This window comes from Narcine bancroftii, chromosome 2, assembly GCF_036971445.1.
Source record: "Narcine bancroftii isolate sNarBan1 chromosome 2, sNarBan1.hap1, whole genome shotgun sequence".
NCBI lineage: Eukaryota > Metazoa > Chordata > Chondrichthyes > Torpediniformes > Narcinidae > Narcine > Narcine bancroftii.
In genome coordinates this window covers 173,892,493-173,918,171 of record NC_091470.1, presented here as the reverse complement: position 1 = coordinate 173,918,171, position 25,679 = coordinate 173,892,493, and the positions used below count along the sequence as shown (strand labels likewise).

Here is a 25,679-nt window from a genome sequence, read left to right as displayed (position 1 = left end):
GTACCAGGTTCTTTGAATAATACCCGAGAATTAAGTGTGAAATTTAAAAGCAGTCTTCACACTTTTAGGAGATGGTAAAGTGCCTGACAATTACTGATTTGCCTCTGAAGTTACTATTACATGGGCAAGCACGTTTGCTCAAATGATTGTCGAACTAGTTGGAATGATGGCATGTGTCTCAAAGAACGACTGATGAGAGACGAGTGTTGTCTGAGAAGATCTGCTGATCTTCTTTTGTCAGATCTCCCTCTGCCCTGCATTGAATTGCTAGCCTTGGTGAAACATTGAAGGGATGCTCGAACCCATGGCCTTCCAATCTTCAGTGCTGCCACTAAGCCAAACACATGGTTGAGGAAATGTCATCATGCCCACAAGTGATGACCACGTGGTGCCCCGCACAGAACTCGTGCACAACATTTTCACTCTGCAGCAAAGCTATTTTTCATTACAACACTCTAATCCATCGTAACCGAGACGTCCAATCAAATCTGAAGCACAAATTAGGCATGGAATATATTCCTTGCAACAAGTTGAATTTATAGAGTGGGGGAATTTTATCCATTTGGCGATGTTCTCTAGGTGCTGACCTGCAGATGTGCAGCAGCGCACAGGACATCCCACAAAATATTATCATGAGAAAAGGGGCTCTGAGATTAGTAAAGAGTAACACGATGTGGTGCTGTGGGCAAGCGTCCTGCACCACATAACGGGCTCGTTCCAAAGATGGTTCGTACTTTGTGCATCCTGGATTTGATGCAGCCTTCACTCTCCTTTATGTGACACCTTGGCTGACCATTTGCTCAATATTGTGGAGCTGGATAGTTAAGCCCTCCAATAATGAATCGTTGATAAGGTTGGCCATGCTTGAGGTGAGAAACCAGGCCCTCGGAGACTTGTGAAGGGGCGTGCGGTGGTCCACAGAGGCTTAGTGTGGCTGTTGGCCCCAGCTGGGCGAACGGTTTCCTTTGTAACGTTATTTGGATGTTTGGCTGAACGTCCAGGTGATTGTTTTTGTCAGATCCCAAATTTGAGGGAGATCCTTAAAAAGTGTTTGTTGTCAGAACCTCTGATTTGCTGCCTTGATCTATCTGCCCCTTTGCTGCTATTGCCTCTGGTTGGTGATGGTGCACATTTGCTGCTGCTGTGCTCAGCTCTTCTGCCTGCCAGTTCTCCATGTATAATGTTGTTGACTGAATAAAGCAACTGCTCCCCATCTGTCACTGTAAAACCAATAACTGCTCTTCTTTTTCTTTTATAAAAACTCACTGCTAGGTTATTTTGGGGGTTGATTAGTGAAGGAGTATCATAATTAATCCGTAAACTTGGCACCTTCCAAAATCTGCAAGTTAATGTGTAACTAATTGTTTCTTACCCTTTTATAATTTTAAATAATAACCCAAAATCAGGTCAGGAAGATTGGAAACACTGCAGGGAAGCAGTCACTGTAATTATTGAGAGGATAAACATAAACCTGCATGAATGTCAGGAGGAGTAAATTCTCCCAGTTACACCAAGTCCCCACCACAGTGGAGTACACCACCTCGCCATGGTGGTACGATTTGGTTGCCCGGGTCTGTGACTGCTTTTTGAGAGAGCTCTCCATTCAGTCCCAGTCATCTGTTCTCCCCACCACATTTTTTTCTGTTTTTTTTTCATTTTCTGGAACAGTTAGCATAGCAGTCAGTGTACCACAGTTACTGCACCAGCGACCAGGTTTGATTCCAGCACTGTCTGTAAGGAGCTTGTGCGTTCTCACCGTGAGTTTCCACCAGATGGTCCAGTTTCCTTCGACCCTTCAAAATGTACAGGTGTTGTAGGTTAATTGAAGAATTTGGCTCGTGAGCCAGAAGGGCCTGTTACTGTGCAGTATGTCTCAATTAAAAAAGTACCCAGTTTTTTTTTAACTATCTTGTGACTCAACTTCCCACTTGGTCCTTATACCAGGTGCCGTTAATGCTTATTACCTGGTTGTAGTCTCCCTGCATGGTAAATTATTCTTTCAGATTCTCTCGTAATCACTCCATTCCACCCATCCTTATCTTTACACTGGGGAGAACACTCCCAGCCCATTGCGACCCACATCTGAGTGATCCATCAGTTATTTCCCTGAAACTGTCTCAGTGCCACCTCCCCACGCCACATTCACAATACAGATATAATTTGTGCACAGTCAGAATTAGTAACACTGGCAAAACCCACAAAGGACAATTCTGGGGAGGGACCCTTCATTTTTTTTTAACATTTAGACATACAGCACGGTAATGGGCCCTTTCGACTCACGAGCCTATGCCGCCCAGTTACACTCAATTGACCCTCAACATTTTGGAGGGTGGGAGGAGGAAACCAGAGTACCTGGAGGAAACCCATGCAGACACAGGGATAACACGCCAATTTATTATAGATAGCGTCAGATTTGATTAGATATTAGTGATGCCCGTTCACCCTTTCTTTGTGTCCAAGGACGTAGAATTTTCCACAGCTGTTGTCTAATTCGGGAAATTAAACTTTATATCACCTCCCAGGATGCCTTTTTTCAGTAATTGAGCCAAAGGATGGATCTTGCTCAACTGCCATTTTATTCATACATAAAGGGTGAATCAGGCCCTTGGTCTGTTTCTCTCTTGTAATTGTAACTTGGTATTCACTGTAACTGGAGATCAAGGATAAAGCTTTTGAGAATCAAAATTCAAATCCCACCTGAATTGACCCTGAACTGTGGGCTCTAAAAATCCTTTGTGTGCAACCAATTTTGGATTTTGTTTTAAGATCTGGTTCTAATCTGTATTTGCGTTATCTATTACAGATGTGCTCCAGGATATACTGGGAATCCTGTATTTGGACAGCGTTGTACTAGTAAGTCTCAAAGCCCGGCAATTTTTCTCACAGCTTGTATTTGCTCGTGCTCTCACAGCTGAAATTAAATTAAGTCCAAGGATAAAATTTCAGGCCCAGATGGATTCCACATAACAAGCCTCAAAGGAAGGAGATGATATTCCAGTGTAAAATTCAGCAAAACAGTCGATAGTTACAAAAGACATGGAAGGTACCATTGATCTGGTATCTCAGCTCAGAGGTTTAAAGTGACTGGCAGCTTTCCATTGGATCAAACAGCAAAAGAGAATGTGAAGTAGCAGAAGAGACCATTTGGCCCTTCAATCCTGCTTCACCATTTAAGATTTTACTTGATCCAAGTCAGCTTCGTTCTCCCTGCACTATCACCATATCTCTCAGCAACAGCACGGTTAGTGTGGCGGTTAATGCAACGCTGTTACAGCGCCAGCAACTGGGGTTCGAATCGGGCACTGTCTGTAAGGAGTTTGTCTATTCTTCCAGTGTGTGTGTGGGTTTGCTCCCACTGTTCAAAACGTACCGAGGGTTGGTTGTAGGTCAGTTGGATATAATTGGGCGGCATGGGCTCATGGGCCCTGTTACTGTGCTGTATATCCAAATTTTAAAATTTAAATTTTAAAACTGACAGGGCTGAATTTTCTCAATGTGAGTGTTTTTTTTATGTGGTCAATCTCTGGTGTAAGATTTGACTATGTGCCCTAGTTAATATGGAATCTTATTGCTCCCTGAAAATAGGACTTTTTTAAATTGAATCCAACACCTTATCTGTTGGCAGAGCCTAATATTTATCACATACTAATGTATCGCACATAGGGTTAGGGTAACGCTTTAACAGCGCCGGCGATTGGGACCGGGGTTTGAATCCCTTGTAAGGAGTTTGTACATTCTCCCTGTGTCTGAGTGGGTTTTCCTCCCACCATTCAAAATGTACCAGGTTCATTGGGTGTAAATTAGATGGCTCGGACATGAAATGGTCTGTTATCGTGCTGTAGGTCTAAATTTCTTTTATAAATTAATGAGCATCTTCACTTTTCGCTCATTTTTCTTGCTCAGCCGACATTGATTTTTTTCTCTCCAGGGGATTATCTCCTTTCTTTCGTTGTACCTTTATTTTGCAGTGAGAGTCCGACCGGAGAAAGCTGTTTCTTTGGTTTGTACTTGTGCGATTAGATGGCAATAAACCTGACTTGAATGAATTCTTTGTTGTTCCCTGCTCTGCTCCAGTGTTTTTGTTTTACTTTATGTGAAGCCAGCGCTGATCTCCTGCCAGGTGCGACTGGGATCATGTACAGAAATTTAACCTTTCTGACCTTGTTAAATTTATAAATGAAATTCTGATTTTTCTTGTTTACTCAGTTACAGGTCACTGCACTTGTGATTGGAGAGGCAGCATCGAAACCCAATGTGACGCCAGTGGGAAGTGCAGATGCAAGGTAAAAGACATCTGTCCCTGGAGATTCCCCCCCTCCCCCTCCTTCATTAATGTACCCAGACAAATCAGATTTTTAAAAGATTTAGACATGCAGCACAGTAACAGGCCCTTTTGGCCCATGAGTCCATGCCACCCAATTAATCTACAAACCCCAGTGCACTAACCATGCCACCACCCCAATTTGATCCAAGTATGGTTCAAAGTGTAAAGTACTTTTAAATTGGAGGAGTAGCAGGTAAAAGGTGTTTCTTAAAAAGATGGCGATTATGGGAAGCAGGAGGGGAGAGATGAAGGGCAACTGGAACCAGATGGGGAGGGGATCTGGTGGGTAGGTAGTTCAGTAGAGGGAGGGAGATGAAGATGGGTGATGAGATTGGACAAGGGTCTGTGAAAGGGGATAAACATGAGAGGGACCAGAGAGAGGAGAACCCGGGACCTGAGGGGTTGCCTGAAATGTTCATGCCATTTGTTGTTCCCTTCCCAGATGCAACATGGGTTGTTGTTCCTGTAGTTCGCCCTGCTGATCACCATGGTAGCCAAAAAGCCCCAGGAAGGATGAAGACTTGGTGTGGGAATGGGAAGGGGAATTGAAATGGCAACAACCAGACACTGAGGTTGACCATGGTGGACAGAGTGCAGGGGCCTTGGGGGGGGTCTGTGCTTGGTTTCGCCATTGTTGCTGAGGCTACATCAAGACCCCAAATATAAATGAGGTCGGCGTGAACCTTTCCCTTTCTTCATGGGTGCAGGAAGAGGAATTGCAACGGCCTAGCATCACAAATTTAGGGACGTGTTTTTAGACCAGCCCCATCATCCCAGCAACTGAGGATAGACAGTGCCTGTTCATCATGGCATTCAGTTTGATGTTGAGACAGGAAGTTGGTTGATTGATAAACATTACTGTCTTTGAGTCTCTGAGATAGAAGAGTTCTCATTGGTCTTTCTCTCGCCTCTTTTTCACTGGCTCCTTGTCCCAGGGAATTAACTGGGCATTTACTGGGACAAGGTCCAGCGGAAAAGGAAGACGGTCATTTCACGCCGGAGATTAACCACCTCCCCTCTTCATATCTCCAGTGTTTGCTGAAGCTGGTGTTTGCTGATAAAACCAGTGGAAAAGGGAGAGCAGAAAGTCACCCATTTCCAGTTGAAGGTAGAATACTCCGATCCCCGGGGATGAGTTGTGTTCAGTGGAAAAGCAATTAGTGTCCCAGTGGAAACGGCTCAAAGGGCTTCCTTATCCTGGGTCACTGCACAGCCAATTAACTGGGATGCCAGTGAAAAAGGTGCTCCTGAGACCTGGGTGGGACCACAGCTCATGATTGTGCACATTGTGATAGACCAGAGATTTAGCTCCCTCAGCAATACAACTACCATGGCTGCAAGAACTGGCCAAAAGCTTGGCATCCTAAAGTAAGTCACACAATCACCTGGCTTTCAACTATTTATAAAGGTCGTTTGACTGAAAGATTCGAGTGTGTCAGTGCCATCCGCGGGAAGGCGGCCTGCTCGAACGGCCACACATTTGCACTGCATTTCTGTGCTGCGATTGCTCTGATCCGACCTCCCACACCTACAACCTCAGTCACCAAGGGAGCACGGGAGCCAAAGCCACCACACCTTCCACTCTTAGTCATGCTACATTGACTTGTCCAGGTATTGTCGTTCCTCCACCATTGCTGGGCTTGAATCCTGGAGCACCTCACTCATCAGTATAGCTGGTATCACCGCTTCATCTTGGCTCCACTGAACTGAGCTTAGTCCTGGCCTATGGCACTGTCCTTGTGGAGTTTGTCTGTTCTCCCTGTGACCAAATAGGTTTCTGCCGGGTTCGTCCCACGTCCCAAAGATGTGCAGGTCGGTCGATTCATTGGTGCGGTAAATTGCCCCTGGTGTGTAGGGGAGGGGTAGATTAGCTGATGCCATTGTGAGGAGAACACATCACTGGGGGAATGAGGGAGGGAATGAGATCGGTCTGTAAATGTGCATGGACTCCATTGGCTAAGGAATGAGATGAGTTGATTAACAAACACACAGATATGCACCAAAATTCTTACTGCTGTAGCCACACAGGAACATTTTGTTAAAAAAAAACTCCAATTCTATACACTAAATTAACACAGTCATGAGATAATGCATATAAATATAAAAGATGGATGCCAGTAATATATAGTCACAGTTACAGTTGGTGCAAGATAAAGAGTGGTGTTTCAGTACCGCAGATAATCTGTGTTGGATCTAATGGTTGGGGAATAACCAGAGGTTCAAAAGCCTGATAGCCATTGGAAAAGACTGGTCTTGAACCGAGAAATGCTGATCATACCTGTGTCATGAGAAAAACTGAAAGGACTGAGCTGTTCAAGGATGCTACTCCCACCTTGTTACAGGCTCATGGCAAAAAATGTATTACCCATGCAACACACCCAACTCCAGAAACACATCACATACACACCCAACTCTGGTAACACGTCACATACACACCCAACTCCGGTAACATGTCACATACACACTCAACTCCAGTAACATGTCACATACACACCCAACTCCGGTAACACGTCACATACACACCCAACTCCGGTAACACATCACATACACATCCAACTCCAGAAACCTGTCACGTACACACCCAACTCCGGTAACATGTCACATACACACTCAACTCTGGTAACATGTCACACACACACACACCCAACTCCAGTACACGTCACATACACACCCAACTCCAGTAACACATCACATACACACCCAACTCCGAGAATATGTTAAACAAATATCCAACTCCGATAACACATCACATACACACCCAACTCCAGTAACATGTCATACCAACATCCAACTCTGGTAACACGCCACGCACTCACCCAACTCCAGTAACACATCACGTACACACCCAACTCCGGTAACATGCCACACACACACCCAACTCCAGTAACACGACACATGCACACCCAACTCCAGTAACACATCACGTACACATCCACCTCCAGAAACAGATCACATACACACCCAACTCCAGGAACACATCACATACACACCCAACTCCAGTAACACGTCAAATACTCACTCAACTCCAGAAACACGTCACATACACACCCAACTCCAGGAACACGTCACATACACACCCAGCTCCATTAATACGTCAAATACACACCCAACTCCGGTAACATGTCACATACACACCCAATTCCGGTAACACGTCAAATACACACTCAACTCCAGAAACGTCACATACACACCCAACTCCAGGAACACATCACATACACACCCAGCTCCAGTAATATGTCAAATACACACCCAACTCCAGAAATACGTCACATACACACCCAACTCCGGTAACACATCACATACACACCCAACTCAAGTAACACGTCACATACCCACCCAAAGCCTGTAACATATCACATACACAGCCAATAGATTATTCTTCCTGAGAAGGCATTTTGTTAACAATCTGGTTCAAGTGCTGTCCCCTTTTGAAAGAGACTTCAAAATGCTTACCATATTTAACTTGTGCTATTAATACCACTCAACTTTAGTTTGCTAGGTGTTTAAATTGAGCCTGATGGTATGGTGTTTCTTTCTAATTGCAGCCTCTTGTGGAAGGCCAGTCTTGTGACAAGTGCAAGGCCGGTTACTTCTTCCTGAGTGCAGATAACAGAGAGGGATGCCTTCCGTGTTTCTGTATGGGGGTGACCCAGCAATGCAGCAGCTCCTCCTACTACAGGAAACTGGTACGTTCCTTCTACAAAGGGGGATTACTCTTTCAGAGATTGATCTTAACTACGGGGGGAATTCGCTTTCCTTGCTGTGCTATGACCAGGACCACTGGGACAGCTGTGGTGTTCCTGCCCTGCTAATGATCTGACTTCGTAACTGGGGTCAGCTGTAGGTCCAAGGTCTGTTCAACTGTGATAGGGTGAATACCGCCATCTTTATAGTTGGTGAACAAACTAAGAATTACTGGATGAACTCAGCAGGTTGGACAGAATCAGTGAATAGAAATAGTCAGATAGTGTTTCGTGTGCCAAACCTTTATCGTTTGTGATTTCAGTTCTTCCATAACAAGTAACTTTCCCTTTGTCAATGGTCACATTTATCTGGAGCAGAATTTGCATCTGTGGAGCAGAACTTGAGCCTCCATTAAGGGGTCAAATGCATGTTCCAAATGTGGATGAGTGCAAAGGGAAATAGTCTCCAGGTGGTCAATGGTATGCACTGGGAGATAAGTGAGCTGTTAGGATCTTGACCATGCCTTGATGAGTTGGAATCAGTCATATTCCAAAGATGTGGCAGCCTTGTGCCTCATTGAAGTTAAGGATGAACAGCATGCCCTCAATTGAAACTTCACGTTATAGATATAGAACCTAGAACATGACAGCACAGTACAGGCCCTTCGGCCCTCGATGTTGTGCCATTCCTTAAAAAAGGTACTAAACCCACCCTACCCCATAATCCTCTATTTTTCTTCCATTCATGTGCCTGTCTCAGAGTCTCTTAAATGCCCCTAATGTTTTAGCCTCCACCACCATCCCTGGCAAGTCATTCCACGCATCCACAATCCCCCTATTAATGAAGCCCATTGGCCTTCTTAACTATCCTATCAACCTGTGTGACGATCTTGGAATTGCACCCCAAGTTCCCTCTTTTCATCTCTTAAGTAACCAACCATTAACCCTGTACTCAGCCTTCTGGTTTGTCTTTCTAAAATGCATCACCTCACACTTAATCCAGATTGAACTCCATCTGCCACTTTTCTGCCCAACTCTGCATCCTGTCTATATCCTCTTGTAACCTTTGACAACCTTCAGCTCCATCCACGGCTCCTCCAACCTTTGTGTCATCTGCAAACTTACTGACCCATCCTTCCACCTCTTCATCCAGGTCATTAATAAAAATCACAAAGAGCAGGGGTCCCAGAACAGATCTTTGCAGCATTCCATGTCACCGACTTCCAGGTAGAATACTTACCTTCCACTGCTACTTTCTGCTTTCTTCCTACAAGCCAATTTTTGATCCACACAGCCAAGGTTCCTGTGCCTCATGACTTTCTGGAAGAGTCTCTTGTGAGGGACATTGTCAAATGCCTTGCTAAAATCCATATAGACCACATCTACTGCCCTAACTCTCATCATTGTCTTTTGATACCTCCTCAAAAAACTCAATTAGATAAGACCATTCAACACAGATGCAGAAATAGGCTATTCAGCCCATCGAGTCTGCCCCAACATTTAATCATGAGATGATCCATTTTCCCAGTCAGCCCCTCTGACTGGCCTTCTCGCCATAACCTTTGGTCTTCTGACTAATTAAGAATCTATCAATCTTGTCCAACAAATTCTACAGATTCACCACCCTCTGGCTAAAAGAATTCTGTGCATCTCTGTTCCAGGCGGATGCCCTTCAATCCTGAAGTTGTGCCCTCTTGTCCTAGACTCTCCCACCATGGGAAAAAACTTTTCTGCATCTACCCTGTCCATGCCTTTCAACCTCTGAAATGTTTCAGTGCGATCCCCTGTCATTCTACTGAATTGGAGAATTTCGGACAGGGGATCCTTCAGAAAGATTCTGATTTTTAAAAAAAGTTTATTGTCACGGACGATCGAAACACCAAAGTCTGCAGACACCGTGGTTGAAGTGAAAGCACAAGGCCGGAGAAACTCAGCTGGTCAAACAGTATACAGCGGAGATAAAGCTACATAACCAATTGTCACATGTATAGTACAGTGCCCAAAATTGAGCAGGTATTTGTAAAAAAAAACTACAAAACAGCTGCAAGATGATAAATACATCAAAAAATAGATAATAGATAATAAAATTGAAGTGCCAGTTAATGAAGGAACCAGGCTGTATAGTTAACCAGAATTCATGCATTTATTAGTAGAAACTTAGTAATAGAATAATGAATGATAATGGGTGCATTCACAGTTTATAGCCAAGGGGAGTGTATTTCGTGGTAGAGATAATACACGGCCAATGTCAGGAGAACAGACTAAGCACAGAGAAAGGCTGACAGCATGACGCAGATTCATCACAAAAATAAAAATAGGTAATAAATCCTACTGCAAAAAAATAGTGACAGGAATATTTCAGACAGTCCTTTTGTGGTATTGGAGCTGTCCCTGATTCGTGAAGCAAGGGGTTGTACGTTCTGGTGCTTCAGATACCCTGCTGAACTGGCTGCAGGTTCTGTACTTCACCTTTGTTGATCACACGTCTTAAATATTCCCAATGGAGAATCGGAATCTTCAATGGATATTACCGACTATTGCCCCTCTTTTAACCAAGTTGATCTGGTTCAGCATGTCATTATCTATCGAAAATTAAAAGTTAAAAGGCTCGAAAACGAAATCAGTTGTCGAGACAAGAGTGACATATTGTATTTCAGCCCTTGAAGTGTTGTCATATCTAATCTATTCTCGGGGTCATTTCAAGGTCATGGGAATTGATGGATCTGGTACCCCTGTGGTCACGTCACTGAATGTCATTCTGTTACCTTTTGCAGGTTGCCAGTCCATTTGTTCCACCGAATAACTTCCAGAATTTCTCCCTGGTGAGCCGTCAGGGCACCACACGCATCACCTCCGGATTCACGGTGACAGTGAGGCAGGGACAGCCACAACTCTCCTTCGGACGCTTTGGCCACTACACCCAGGAGTCCTACTACTGGCAGTTGCCAGAAGCATTTAAAGGAGACAAGGTAGGGGGCTGCAGAACCGCACACTGCCCATCGGACACCGGAGCTTTGCGGTTAATTCTCTGAGGGGCTGCTCACAACTTTCACGGGACTCGTGAGGGAGATGGTTCAACTGACCGTTCACATTGAATCTCCCTCCACTGTCCCAATGGTGAGGATTGGTTAAGTTTCTGTGCCTTGAATCATTTCCACATGATCGTTGACTGAATGAGCAGGAGTTGGTGTGAACTCCGGAACATAGAACATTACAGCACAGTACAGGCCCTCCAGCTCACAATCCATCAATTACCACAGCAACCTTGAGGGATTGATTGACCATTGTCTACACTAGGGCTCATCTTGGGCAGCCAGGCCAGTGAGGGGTCACAGCCCTGGACTGTCGAGAGTAGATGCTGCCTTTCAGTGCTTTGGTTGGAGGCCAAGGCATCCTTCAGAGCCCTGGAGGGAGTACATCTGCTTCCCTGCTCCAAAGGATCACTGGAAAAGTACTCAGTTCCTGGCCTCTGGGGAATGAGGTAGCTACTGTGAATTACAAATGGGGATGCAGGAATTCCCATCTAATGAGCTTGACAGATGTTTGAGCAACACAGTGCAAACTCCTGAGTTCGGAGAATGTTAATGTTGACCTCTTCCCCTCCATTGTATTTTCTTCCACCCAGCTGTGAAAATCATTGAGCAGGCAAACCCTGGTATTCGGCACCTATAGAACATTACAGCACAGGCCCTTCACCCCTCGATGTTGTGCCGACCTATATATTCCTACCAAAAAAAACTAAACTCTTCCCACCTCTTCACCCTCTCCTCTTCTTTCAACCATGTGCCTATCTAAATAAGAGTTCATTAAATGGGCCCAGTGTTTCAGCCTCCGCCACCATCCCTGGCAAGGCTATGTTAAGAAAGCTATGGGGATTGGTAGATGCTGGATAAATGATTTTGCCAGTTGCTTGAGATTGCGTATTGTGTGGATTGACAAACCGACCACTAGGGGGCGCTGATTTTTTTTTTTAAACCTCTGCCGGTTGTTTGAGACTGCCAGTTCCTTGAATTCCGGATAACAGGGATTTTACTGTGTAATGTTCAGAAGGCACAATTTTGTGAATGTTTGTGAGTATTATTTGAACTGATGTATCTTTAAAACCAGGGCCATACACTCACCCTGGGGCCCACAGCACATTTAAGTAAACACCTTGTTTTCTTTTCACCACACATAATATAAATATTTTAATGTGTTTTATGTAGTCGGTGGGAGAGAAGTACGGAAGAAACCAAAACTCAACTGCTTCACAGGGAAGGGGGCCCATAAACTTTGAGCAGAGTCTTAAGGGGGCCATAGCCAAACAAAGGTTGAGAATGGCTGCTTTAGAGCACCCAGTGTTCCCATAAGGAATAACTGTGCAGTCTACCCAAGTTAATAACTCTGATGGCATCTGTTTCTGGAGCCGAACAAAATGCACTGATGGGAATAAAAAACCGAGTGTCTGTTTCTGTGAACCGGTGAGTCCTGGCGAAGGGTTGACTCCACATCCCAGTGTTAGTTGTCCAATTCTTTCTGCAATTCTGCTGGAGGCTGATGCCACGTGCTCTTAAACTCACTGAATACTTCAATATTAACAGGAGACTCGGTAACCATCTGACAAGGGTTTAAGGTGAAGGGGAGAGATTTACCATATATACTCGTGTAATAGTCGATCCTATGTAAAAGTCGACCCTAATTTTTTGACCCTGATCGGCCGCCCATCCGAGCTCCTGACACCCCAACCGCGGATCCTCACCTCAGCCAACGCCCATCCAAGCTCCTGATGCCCGATCGCGGACTTACTTCCTGGTCCTGGCCATCCAAGCTCCTGATGTCTCAAACGGCGCAGGTACTTACCGGGGTCAAAGGTAGTATCCGTGTGAAAGTCAACTAGCCAAATTGGACCTGAAATATTGGTCCCCAAAACGTGACTATTACATGAGTATATGTGGTAACAAATAATTTGAAGGGTAACTTTTTTGCAAAGAGGGTGAGTGTGCAGAAAAGGCTGCCGGAGGAGGTGGCCAAGGCAGGTTGAAGAAAAATATTGGACAGATACATGAATAAGATGGGTTTTGAAGGATATGAGCCAAACACAGGCAAGTGGGATGTGTGGGTGGGACATTTTGGTCAGCAGAGGCAAGTTGGGCTGAAGGGCCTGTTCCTGGGCTGCGTGATACTATGAACAATGTGAGTGTGTTGTCATATACAAAGAGAGACTTGCTAACCTGAATTAATTATGGAACTGTACTTTGTCCATAATTAATTCAGGTTAGCAAATCCCAAAGTTGGAAGGTTAGATTATATCTGCGGTGTATTCTGTGAACATTCCCAGACTGCCATTCAAAGGCAGAGAAGTCCTGTTCTGTTGAAATAAGCTAATCCCTGTCTGCACACAGGGCTCATTAAGGTACGGCTTTGGATGAGGCGGTTGGAACAGCATCAGTAATTTGAGACAAGGTCTTGGTTAATGTGATTAAATTTGAATTGCCTCCAAAACAATTCTCACCACAAAATAATGGACGTAATATCTGGCTTGCAACACAACTCATTAATCATACATCCTTCTGCCCACTGCCCCAGTGGTAAGATACCAAATCTGTCATCAGTTCAAGTTAAAGAGCAAACATGTTCCCACAGTCAACATTGGAATCAGGAGGTCATGGAGCGCGCAGATCCAAGCTGTGATCCAATGCAGGGCTGACAAATTGTTCTGCCTTTCACTCAAGACCTGAAGCTGAGAGCCTGTCTGCTCTGTCAGGTGGATGCAGAAGGTCCCATTGCATGGTTTTGTGGTGTCCTGGCGAATCCTCGTTTAGCATGGCTAAATCAGTTTAACTGTTTAATTAAAAACATTGGAAGTGCCTCTCCAGGCAAACAGCATTGGGAACAAAAAAAAGGGTTGTCGACTTGAAAAATGACTGTTTTTCTCTCCCCCTGTATGCCTGCTGGGTATTACCAGACATCTGTAGTTTCACATGATGTGGTCACTGTGTTTCTGAGCTGCTACAATGCATGTGATTTGGCAACAATAAATCCTATGTTTCAATAGTGACTTACACCTGGGGTTCATTCTTGGCCACCGAGAGATCTGACACATCCTGAGAATAAGTGAAAGACACCACAGAAAAGTGGGTCTTCCTTGCTCTGACTGTACCTGGACCCTTGGTGAAACTGGTCAAACTGCACCGTTTAACTCTCACTGTTGTTCATTCCCTTTCTTCAGCGGGAGGAGTTCTATGCCCGCATTCGACGTGGGCACAAGGTAGAGCGACCCTTCTCTGCGATGCAATGCCTGTGTTTGCTCGAGTGTGCCTTGGCACGGTTGACGTCAGTAGTAAAAGGGGATTTGCTTTTGCAAAATTATTGAACCAAATTGTGTTTGAATCCTGTGTGGAGTGTCTAAGGCATGGGGTTATGTGTGCATTTGTGAGCACATAGTGTATGGCCAAGCATGGTGCAAAGACTAAAAACAGCCCATAATAATGTGTCAATTATGAGGAGAGTGGTTTGCCTGCATGTCAACTCTGAGTGGTTGTCAGAGACATTTGGGCACTTTGCAATAAGAAAGGAAAATGCCCTGTTCATTTCCGCTTTCAACAAAGTTTACCTTTTCACAAGCAGGGCAAGAGCTAGTTAAAGGCAGTGCTGTACATTTGTCATGACGGCCAGTGATCTGTCCCCACAGTGTGGTGACATCACCAGAAAAACCCTAGAAAAACACACTGCTGGAGAAACTCAGTAGGGCTGATAATGCCTCAAACCGTGCATCTTGGCGCCTCACAGTTTGGCGGGCGGCAACCTCCTTTGAAGAAGACCGCAGAGCCCACCTCACTGACAAAAGGCAAGGGAGGAAAAACCCAACACACAACCCCAACCAACCAATTTTCCCCTGCAACTGCTGCAACCATGTCTGCCTGTCCCACATCGGAGTTGTCAGCCACAAACGAGCCTGCAGCTGACGTGGACTTTTTACCCCCTCCATAAATCTTCGTCCGCGAAGCCAAGCCAAAGATATACCAAAGATATAGATACATTACCAACATTTCAGGCTTGCGCCCGTCATCAAAAGAATAATTTATTGACATGAACAAACCATGAAATTCAGTGTTTAGTGGCAAACATTCAGATTAAACCATCACAATAATAATATAGAAAAATTAAAGATAAAAATAACAATGCATGAAAAGTGAGGCAGTGTCTTTGGTTTATTGGTTATTCAGGAACCTGATGGCAGCGAGGAAGAAGCTGTCCTTGTGACGCGGAGTGCTTGTCTTTAGGCTCCTGTACCATTTCCCTGATGGTAGCAGAGTGAAGAGGGCCTGGCCTGGGCGGGGGGGGGGGGGGGGGGGATTCTTTGAGAGGCTGCTTTTTTAAGACACGGCCTCATGTCGATGTCCTCGATGGAGTGAAGTCTGGTGCCTGTGATGCCGCAGGCCGAGTTAGCCACCCTCTGGAGTTTATTCTTGTCCTGAGAGTTGGCACCTCCATACCAGGCAGTGATGCAACCAGCGGAATGCTCTCCACGGTCCACCTGTGGAAGTTTTTGAGTGTCTTCGGTGTCATACCGAATCTCCTCAAACACTTCACAAAGTGTACCACAGGCAGGCCTTCTTCCCGATTGCATCAACATGGAGGCTCCAGGACAAATCCTCGGAGATGTTGACACCCAGGAATTTGAAGTTCTCGATGACTCAGTGAGAACATTCAGGCACCTGCCTGCATTTTGCACAAACAGATACCTTGCTGAAGAATTCAAGTCCAAAACATTGGTTATGTATCTTTATCTTTGGTGCATAAAGTACACTGCTTGACCTGCTGAGTTTCTCCAGCGTTGTGCTTTCACTTCAATCAGTGTCTGTAGACTTTTGTATTTTACACTAGTTAAACCCTGACTACTTGAGCTGATGATTCCTCGTGTGACATTGAAATATTGCTCTTCAACCTCTTGTTCTATTTTTTGTCTGCATTCTCTGCTTTCCATTTGTATCTCATCGACAATTTTCTCCCAATTCTGCTCCTTATTTAGTTCAAGCTCAAGATGTTTGTGTTGGCCTTCCTTCCCCCTTCCTCCAAGATGCCATTGTCTGCTGATCACTTTGCCAGCTGGAGTTACTTTTGATCTCAAAGACCTTCCTGGCTAGCCGGAAGTTCAGATTTAAACTAAATTCATTGGTGGAGATGACGGGAGTAAGCTTGAGTATTGCTTCCAAACACTGAAAGATTACTTTGTGCAAAGTTCCAAAACCTGAGGTGTTTGTATGCTTTCCCCCCAACAATTAGGGTGGCCCAGTTAGTGTAGTGGTTAGCGAAACGCTGTTACAGGACGAGCAGTCAGGGTTCATATCCAGCACTGTCTGTAAGGAGTTTGGTCATTCTCCCCATTGTCTGCGTGGGTTTCCTGTGGATGCTCTGGTTTCCTCCCTCTGTTCAAAACAGACCGGGGATGTAGATCAATTGGCTGTAGTTGGGCAGCATTGGCTCGTGGGTCGAAATGGGCACGGTCTGTGGCCGTGTTGTATGTCTAAATAAATAAATAGATTCTCGGCCATTTTTCTGCTGCTTGGGAACAAGATCCTGGTTGTCTCTCAATTAACAGTTAAAGTGTGAGAACAAGCACTTGTATAGCATTTAATGTGCAGGATGTCCCATTTTTTCACAAGGACATAAAGGTCTCAAGTTTTATTTTGAGACTTGAACACAAAAGAAGCTCCCAAGGGTGCTGTTTCTCGCAGGAATGAAGAACACCATCCGGAGAGGAAATTGCAGTGCCCATTAGTGTGTTAATCCTCAGTTTTACTGATTCGCGATCATCCGTCATCTTGGTTATATTTGGAAAGCTAGTTGTAACTTTGTTATTTCTTCCTGTAACAGATCTGGCCACCCTCACCTTGAAGTTTGAACTTACAGGAACATTCTCTGTTGTGTCTCTGAATATTCAGCATGCTTTGAAAGTGTGTGCGCGATGAACCACGCTAAATTAGCCTCTGTGTGGTGTTGAGCTGCCAACTCCTCATCTTGGCCGACCACAAGCCGACGATGAGGCTGCATTTCGTGAAGCATGTTTTGCTAACGTTGAATTCACACGTTTGTGGTGCGATGTTGAATTTGATTGGGGGTGGGGGGTGACATGCTAAGTGGAATGATGGTTCTGTTGGTACGAAATAACATGCAGAATTACATTGAATAGAAGGACCCGTCCATAATGGAGGAACAGCTAAGAAAGGATGCAGCCATCTGGGAACTCCTGGGCTCCTCCTCATCGCACTCCAGGATTAAACGGTCTTCAAAGGTAGCAGCCAGTCTGCATGAGGCAGTGTGAAGCTTGATCTCACTGAGTGCACATGGAGCAAGCAAATGTGTAAAGGGAATCTAACAACCTCGTTCCCATCAGTTTCATCAGATTATCTACTTATTTTATCACTGAGTGATCATGTAGTGCTTTGTAATCCCCTTTAAAAGTGTGGAAAAGCAAGGGAGCAATGTGCTTATTTCACTCTCTAGATGGTGTGAACTGACACTGTGCATGAAGTGTAAATGGAGCAGGTGATTGACTTCATCTGGCCTGTTAATGAGGATCTGGTATTAATTTCTCTGGGAGTTGACAAACCACGTATCCCATTCCCTAATCATGGCGTGTGAGCAAGTATTTCATAGCACACGGACCCACCTCATAACACACATGCCATTTCACACTGTTTTTTTACACAGAGGAGTTTGGCCTTTTCTGGATATTATTTTAACAGTCATATAATCATACAATACAGAATTGAAGCCTTCCCACACCGACCAAAATGTTCCTCCTAGACTGAGCCCACCTGCCTGCATTTGGCCCATATCCCTCTAAACCCCTCCTGTCCAATGATCCAACATTGCAATAGAACCATAAGACCTAAGGAATATGAGCAGAAATAGGCCATTCAGCCCAGTGAGTCAGCCCCACCATTCAATCATGAGCTGATCCATGCTATCACTCATTCCCACTGCCTGGCCTTCTCTCATAGCCTTTGATGCCCTGGCAAATCAAGAACCCTCTATCAATCTCTGTCTTGAATACACCCAAAATGACCCGGCCTCCACAACTCCACAAATTCACCAACCTGTGACTGAAGAAATTCCTCCCCATCTCTGCTCAAAGTGGATGCCTCTCAATCCTGAAGAGGGATATCCTCTTGTCCTCGACTCTCCCACTGTGGGAAAGAACATTTCTACATCTACATTGCCATGCCTTTCAATATTCAAAATCCTTCAATGAACCCCCCCCCCCCCAAATTCCAGTGAGTACATCAATCATTCCTCATATAATTATTTCATTCCTTCTGAACCCTCTCTAATGTCAGATCATCCTTACTTAAATGAGGAGCCCAAAACTGCTCACATATTCCATGAGAGGTCTCACCAGGGCCATATAAACCCTCAACATCACATCCCTGCTCTTGTATTCTGTTCCTCTTGAAATGAACTCCAGCATTGCATTTACCTTCTTCACCACCGACTCATCCTGCAAGTTTACCTTCAAGCGATCCTGCATAAAGATCCCCAGTTCCCTATGCATTGGGTATTTTCAGTTTTCTCCCATTTGAAAAATAGTCTGCCTGTTTATTTCTTTTACCAAAGTGCATGACCATACACTTTCATATTTCATTTACCACTTCTCTGTTCTTTCTCTTCGTCTAAGTCCTTCTGCAGCCTCCCGTGTTTCTTCAACACTCCCTGCTCCTCTATCTACCTTTATGTCATCTGCAAACTTGGCGACAAAGCCATTCGTTCCATAATCCAAATCATTGATGAGCAATATAGATAGAAGTGGCCCCGACACCGACTCCTGTGGAACACCAGCAGTCAACCAGAATATGATCTCTGAATTCCGATTCTCTGCTTCCTACCAATCAGCCAATGTTCAACCCACTCTTGTATGTTTCCTGTTATACAATGGGTTCAATGGCCTCCTGCAGCCACCCGTTCGGTACACCCACCAGCCTCTGTGCAAAAACGTTACCCCTCAAGTTCCCATTAAATCTCTCCCCTCTCACAACCCAATGTCCTCTGGTTACCGATTTCCTCTACTCTGAGCAAAAGGCTCTCTGCATTCATCCAATCCATTCCTCTCATGATCTTGTACACTTTGATGAGATGACTTCTCATCATCCTGTTCTCAAAGGAATAAACCTCCAGCCTGCTCAACCTCAGGGTCCTGAGTTCTGGTAACATCTTCATAAATCTCTGCATCCTCTCCATCATAACAATGTCGTTCCTGCAGTACGGTGACCAGAACTGAACATAATACTCCAAATAGACACTCACCAATGTCTTACACAACTCCAATATGACCTCCCAACTTCTATTCGCAAATTGATGAAGGCCAATGTGCCAAATTTTACCACCCTATCGACCTGTGACCCCACTTTCAAGGTGCTATGTGCCTGTGCTCCCAGATTCTTCTGCTGTATAACTCTCCCCAGATCCAAAGTATTCACTGTGTAGGTCCTACCCATGTTGGGCCTCCCAAAAATGCAACACCTCATATTTCTCTGATATAAATTCCATTAACCATTCCTCTGCCACCTGCCCAAACGATCAAGATCCTGCTGCAATTGTTTTGGCAACATCTTCACCGTCGACAATACCTATGGTTTAATACTTGGAGTAAATTGATGTTATTGTGCAGAATAGAAACCTTTCACAGTGAGAAAGGCTGTGATTCTGGAATGCACCAGTTGAGAATAAAATCAGTGAAACTCGAGTAAACCATTATCCAGATGTTTGAAGTTCCCAATGACAACTCCGAGCGTGCTCCTTTCCAACCCCCTGGCCCACTCACCCTTTAAACTCAGGGCCCCCATTTTCATACTATTATCTCACCAGCGCTGTGTCCTATGTTCCTTTTGTACTCACTGGTTCATTGGAAAATGTATTCTGTGTTAACATCTAAAAACACATTGGTGTATCAGTGAGAGTCCCGAGATATTGGATTTTCAGGGTTTAACTGTATATTCATGAAAGTTAACAGAGGAAACACCTTGGAACAGAGAGAAAGTTCGAGAACAGCCTGTACAATCGTTCACTATTTGCCCATGTTGTGATTTGGTCACCTAACAAGAAGAGAGAAAGCAATAAGATTGAAAGAGTGCAGAGAATATTTACAAAGATGTTGCTGGGATGTGAGGAACTGAGTTACAGGGAACAGTTAAGCAGGTTAGGACTTTATTCCCTGGAACTTAGAAGAATGAGGGGAAATTTGATAGAAGTTTATACAATTATAAAGGGTGCAAGTAGGCTTTTCCCATTGAGATGAGATGAGATACCAACCAGAGGATATGCGTAAAGGGTGAAAGGGGAGAAGTGTTAGCAGAACCTTAGGAGGAATGTTTTTAAGTGGTGGGAGTGTGAAATGAGTTGCCAGCATAAGTGGTGATTGCAGGCTCAATTTTGACATTTAAGAAAGATGTGGATGGGAGGGGTTTGAGGGGCTATGGTCCGGGTGCAGGAAGTGGGACAGTAGTCCAGCAAGGCCAAAGGGCTTGTTTCTGTGTTCTATGGTTTGCTGCAGGGTTGATGCTTTGTTATCGAGATGCCATATTATGGATGACTTGTTCCTTCACTCTCTGTAGTCTGATCTGGAAGAACAGAAGCGAAAAGATGATGAAATATGGGCCATTATTACCAGCTTTGCCTCTGAGCCAGTGCACAATCCGCACGCTCCTGCCCTGCCCGGTGTCAGGAATCTGTCGCTGTCACCACCTCACTCATCTCGACTGCTGTCCGCTGGACCACCTGCTCCCCCTGCCTCTCGCAGCAAGTCATCTCACTCCAAATCCTCCTCTCCCACTTCAAGAACTGCCTCTACCCACTCTTCTCGTCCCCCATCTTTGCTTTCTCGTCCTGCCCACCACAATAAGGTATGGAGATTTTGCGTTGTAGTCATTGCAATCATCCCTTTAAGGAATGGGGCAGGAATGAAATGCCCTTTTCAAAAGTGAGGAGATATTTCACTTTCTACTCAGTGTCAACCTGGAGCAGTTTCACACAAAGCTCTATGGCTTAAATACACGATACAGTGGCCCCTCCAACCTTCGTTAAGATTGGAATGGTTCAAGTATCGGTGGGCTGGATCTGTTTTCCTTAACAACGGATTGGGGTATTCAAATCGATAAGGGCCGTAGGTAAAACCTTTGCCTTTAGCAGAGATGTGACTGGGGGCACAGGTTATGGTAAAGGGTAGGAGGTTTAGAGGGGAATTGAGGAAGAATCGTTTCCACCCAGAAGGTGTTTGGAATCTGGAGCACATCTCCTGAGTGGATACTGGAAGCAAATGCACTCACAACATTTATATTCAGTAAAACCCCTGTTATCCGGCACTTATGGGGATTGGTAGATGCTGGATACGTGAATTTTCTGGTTGTTGAGATTGCATGTTGTGGATTGGTGAACCAATGGTGAGATGTATTTTTTACCTATTTATTTCCCACTTTTTAGTTTGTCAGTTGCTTGAATTCTGGATAACTGGGGTTTTACTGTGATATTTAAATGAGCTTTGAACATGACAGCATAATGCTGACCCTTCAGCTCGTGATGGTGTGCCCCCCCCCCCCATGCAAACCTACTTCACCATCAGTCAGGGTGATGGGATTCCCTTGTGAGCTGGCGTAGGCATTGGTTTGAATGGCCTCCTCTGTATTGATAAATGGAAACTTCCATCATCTGTGCAATTCAAATGAACCAGGAAAACATCTGCCCACAGATTTTTCAACTTTTGCTCACTTGCAAAATAGAAGGGGATTCAGCAGATGCTTGAGGACAAAGCAACTTTCTCACCTCCATTCCTGTCCGTTTTCAAAATCAACATGATCGTGTTGGCTTGGCTGTTAATCGTGACGATTTGCTGTTTGGGGATATCACCACAAGTGGAGCAGGAGATCAATGCTCTGAGTTTAGGTGCAGCCTTTGATCGGCAGCTGGGCAGGGGTGAGGAGCGTGGAGCACATCTGTAGAGCCACATGTTGCTCTGTGAGACCTCCCTCATAATACAGAGGCCATTCCCTTCACTGGTCTTGCCCACACACTGTGTGCTCGCTTGGTAAATTTAAATTGAGACACACAGCACGGTTACAGGCCCTTCCGGCCCACACCCGCTTAGTATAACCTATCGTCACAGGTGGGAGGAGACAGGAGCAGCCAGAGGAAACCCACGCAGACACGGGGAGAGCATACAAACTCCTTACAGACAGCCGCAGATTCGAACCCCAGTTGCTGGTCCTGTTACAATGTAGCAGTAACTGCTACACTAACCGTGCTGACCAAGGGAAGGCTGAACACAACATCCTATCACCTGAGTAATATAAATTGCAGTTTTATTATTTCTCAGTTTGGAAGCAAGGATTTGCATTGAGTTGTTGACTTTCCACCCAGATGAAAAGACTTTCTAAGGTCCCTTCACTGCAAGCTCAGCAATCAACAAATCTTATTCCTTCCTCTATGTGGGACCCAAGTCCAGAGAAGGTAGTGACAGTTAAACTGCATGGAATCTTCCAGAGTCTTTGTGGCTTTCTGCATGTTCAGGACATTACTATCCTCAGAAATCTGGCTCACCGGGCCTGCTGGAAGTTCTCGGAAGGCCAAGCAGCATTTGTGGAAAGAGAAGCCCCTTCCTGTTAAAGGCCCTTGGGTTGAAATGTTAACATGATTTCTCTCTTGCTGAATATTCCTTGCATTATATCGGATTTCCAGTATTTTCCTGAGGATCAGTATACTGCCTGTTGAATGACAAACTCTGGCCCTCTGGGCATGACTGGTTTGAGGTGGCCCAACTCCATACTGGGTGTAACAATGTGATGACTGAGGCCTCTCCAAGATCTAGCTGATTTGTGCATGTGGTTTTGAAATGAAACTATAAGGCCTCTGCTAAAGGCATGATTTTTTTGGTCTAATTTAATATTCTGTGTGCTTTGCTGTGATAGGCTCGGAAGTGTGATTTTGAACCTGACAAGCTCCCCGTTTGCAAATTATCTCAAAGAGAGTTCTTATTCAGCTTGAGCTGGGGTGACACACACACTCGTACCCCGTGACTGTTAAAAGAAAAGTGACCACAGCAGACAGGCCACTTCCTGCTTTTTGACTTTCTAATGGAAGTAATGTTGGTTGTGTCCACTCGAACCTGGTGGGTGTCGCGTGTTGCGTGGTTTTGGCGGATAGGTGCACACCAACGCAGGGCTCACTGACTGCTGATAAGGATATTTGCATTTTATTGGGGTGTAACTAAATGGATGCCGATCTTTGAAAGATCGTCAGCAAGGTAATAACGAGCCAAGGAGCTGAACTGGATTTCTCCTGGACACTGGTCGATTAAAAACCTAATTGAAGCAAGGTGACCCCTTTGTCAGAGCCCCGTTAACCCCCCCCCCACCCCCCGAGGCCTGCAAGAGCTACAGAAGATGACGTGGCCTGGATTTCAATAGAACAGAACTAACTGGGGGCATAAAGTAGACTTTCAGCCACGTGTAAAGCCAGAAGATATTTTCCCCTTTTATTCCTTCCACTTCTCATCTTAACAGCTTCTTTCCAACTCATTTTTAACCCAATTTTATGAATGGGCCTGAAATTGTTACCTGTGTTGCTTATGGGACAGAACAGCACAGGAGCATTCCCTTCGGCCCACAGCTGTGCTGTCCATTATACCAGAAGAATCCCATGCCTGCACATGTTCAAGTTTATTTATAATCCAATTGTACCAGTACAACCTGACAAATCTCTCTCACACACACACACACACACGCACACACACACACACACACACACACACACACACACACACACACACACACACACACACACACACACACACACACACATGTATTTAAAGTCTCGGAGAGTTGTCTGAGCAGTTCATCGTCCTACTGCCCTTGGGAAGAAACTGTTCCTCAGTTTGGCAGTTTCTGGCTCTGAATCCTCTCGCCTGAAGGTAGAAGCATTGTCCATGACCCTCCATTCTCTGTCTGAAAAACCTTGTAAATATTGCAATCCTCTCTGCTTCCACCACCACCCCTGGCAGCACATTCCAGGCATCTAACACTTACTCAGTTAAAAAAAAGTTTCATAAATCTCCTTTGAACACCCCCCTCTCAACTTCAAGCTACATCCTCTAGTATTTCACATTTCATTTCTGGGATATTGGATCTCATAATCTTATAAACTCTAACGGGTGTCCCCTCAACATCTGACACTCCAGAGAAAACATTCATTGTTCAGACAACCTCTCCTTTCTGCTGACACTATAATCCAGGTAGCATCCTGTTGAAACACTTTTTCAGACTTATTGTCAGAGTACATACATGACATCACATACAATCATGAGATTCCTTTCCATAGACATACATTTTCATTTCATAGATTCTTTTTATGGACCTTCTGCATGGTAACAGGCCCTTCCGGCCCATGAATCTATGCCGCCCAAGTACACTTAATTGACCTTCTAACCCTGTAGGTTTTTAGAGGATGGGATGAAACTGGAGCCCCCAGAGGAAGCCCTCACAGTCACGGGGAGAATGTACAAACTCCTTACAGAAGCGCGGGATTAGGACCTGGATCTCTGGTGCTGTAATAGCGTTGCACTAACTGCCACTCAACTTGGGCCGCCTTCTGCATCTTCTCCCAGATCTCCTCCTCTTTCCTGTTATGCAGCAACTGAACACAGTACTCCACATGTTGCCTGGCCAAAGTTTTGTACAGCTTCAACATGACGACCTGACTTTTGTAATCAATGTATGGCAAGAATGCCATACATCTTCATTCCCTCTTTCAGGGAGCTATGGACTTGCAGCACAAGACCCTGTGTACATCAATGCTCGTGATGGTCCTGCCACTCGCAATATATTGCCCTCTGACCCTTGACCTCCCAAAGAACAGGAAAATCTCAATATTCAGCACTTATAGGATTAGTACAAGCCGGATAAGTGAATTTCCCAGTTGCTTGAGATTGCATGTTGCATGATTTGTGAACTAACCGTTAGGGGGCGCCAATTTAAAATTTTCATAATTTTTACCTATTTTCCACAATTTTGCCGGTTGCTTGAATTCTGGATATGGGATTTTTACTGTACATTACCTCATACTTATCTGGATTAAGCTCTACCTGCAATATTTCTCAATCTGCTGGGATATAAATAGTCAGGGAGCCAAAGCCCTCTGCAAAGAGAAAAAAAACAGCCAGTGTTTCAGGTCGATAACCATACATCGATCTCTTGGTTGTTTTTATAGAGATACAGCATGGTAACAGTCCCTTTCAGCCCATGCTGCCCAATCTTAGCCATGTGACCTGTTAATCCCGTACATCTCTGGAGCGTGGGAGGAAACCAGAGCACCCAGACAATAACCAATGTGGCCACGGGGAGAGCACACTAATTCCTTACAGGTGGCAGTGGATTGGAACCTGGGTTGCTGTCATTGTAATAATGTCGAACTAACTGCTACGCTAACAGTACATCTTTTTTCCTTAACCATGTACATGCAATACTTCTGACAAACAATAACACTTTAATTTTTGCAATAAGGTCCAGCACTCTTGTTAACACATCTGAGCTCAATTTAACAGCAGGAAACGAGGGGTAGGTTCTCAGGGAAAGAGTTTACTTCAAGCTTTTCTAGGGAGGGGATTTCGGAGTCTTCAGCTGATCATGGCTTTGACTGCTGCTCTG

General features: G+C 44.9%; 1 protein-coding gene and 1 long non-coding RNA gene across 8 annotated transcripts in view; one reads left to right on the top strand and one right to left on the bottom strand.

Moving 5' to 3' along the window:
• Window positions 1-25,679, top strand: part of hspg2 (heparan sulfate proteoglycan 2) — a 556,383-nt gene that overhangs the window by 298,763 nt on the left and 231,941 nt on the right. For all 7 annotated transcript variants that reach the window (XM_069919165.1, XM_069919159.1, XM_069919161.1 and 4 more), the window contains 4 exons: window positions 2,804-2,853; window positions 4,207-4,283; window positions 7,870-8,010; window positions 10,782-10,976. In XM_069919165.1, coding sequence (XP_069775266.1) covers window positions 2,804-2,853; window positions 4,207-4,283; window positions 7,870-8,010; window positions 10,782-10,976 — 463 coding nt within the window. The remainder of the gene's footprint in view (window positions 1-2,803; window positions 2,854-4,206; window positions 4,284-7,869; window positions 8,011-10,781; window positions 10,977-25,679) is intronic.
• LOC138754622 (uncharacterized) lies at window positions 10,132-11,192 on the bottom strand. Its single transcript, XR_011351855.1, has 2 exons — window positions 10,773-11,192; window positions 10,132-10,589 (listed from the first exon to the last, which is right to left on the bottom strand). It is a non-coding gene; the product is annotated as an uncharacterized lncRNA (long non-coding RNA).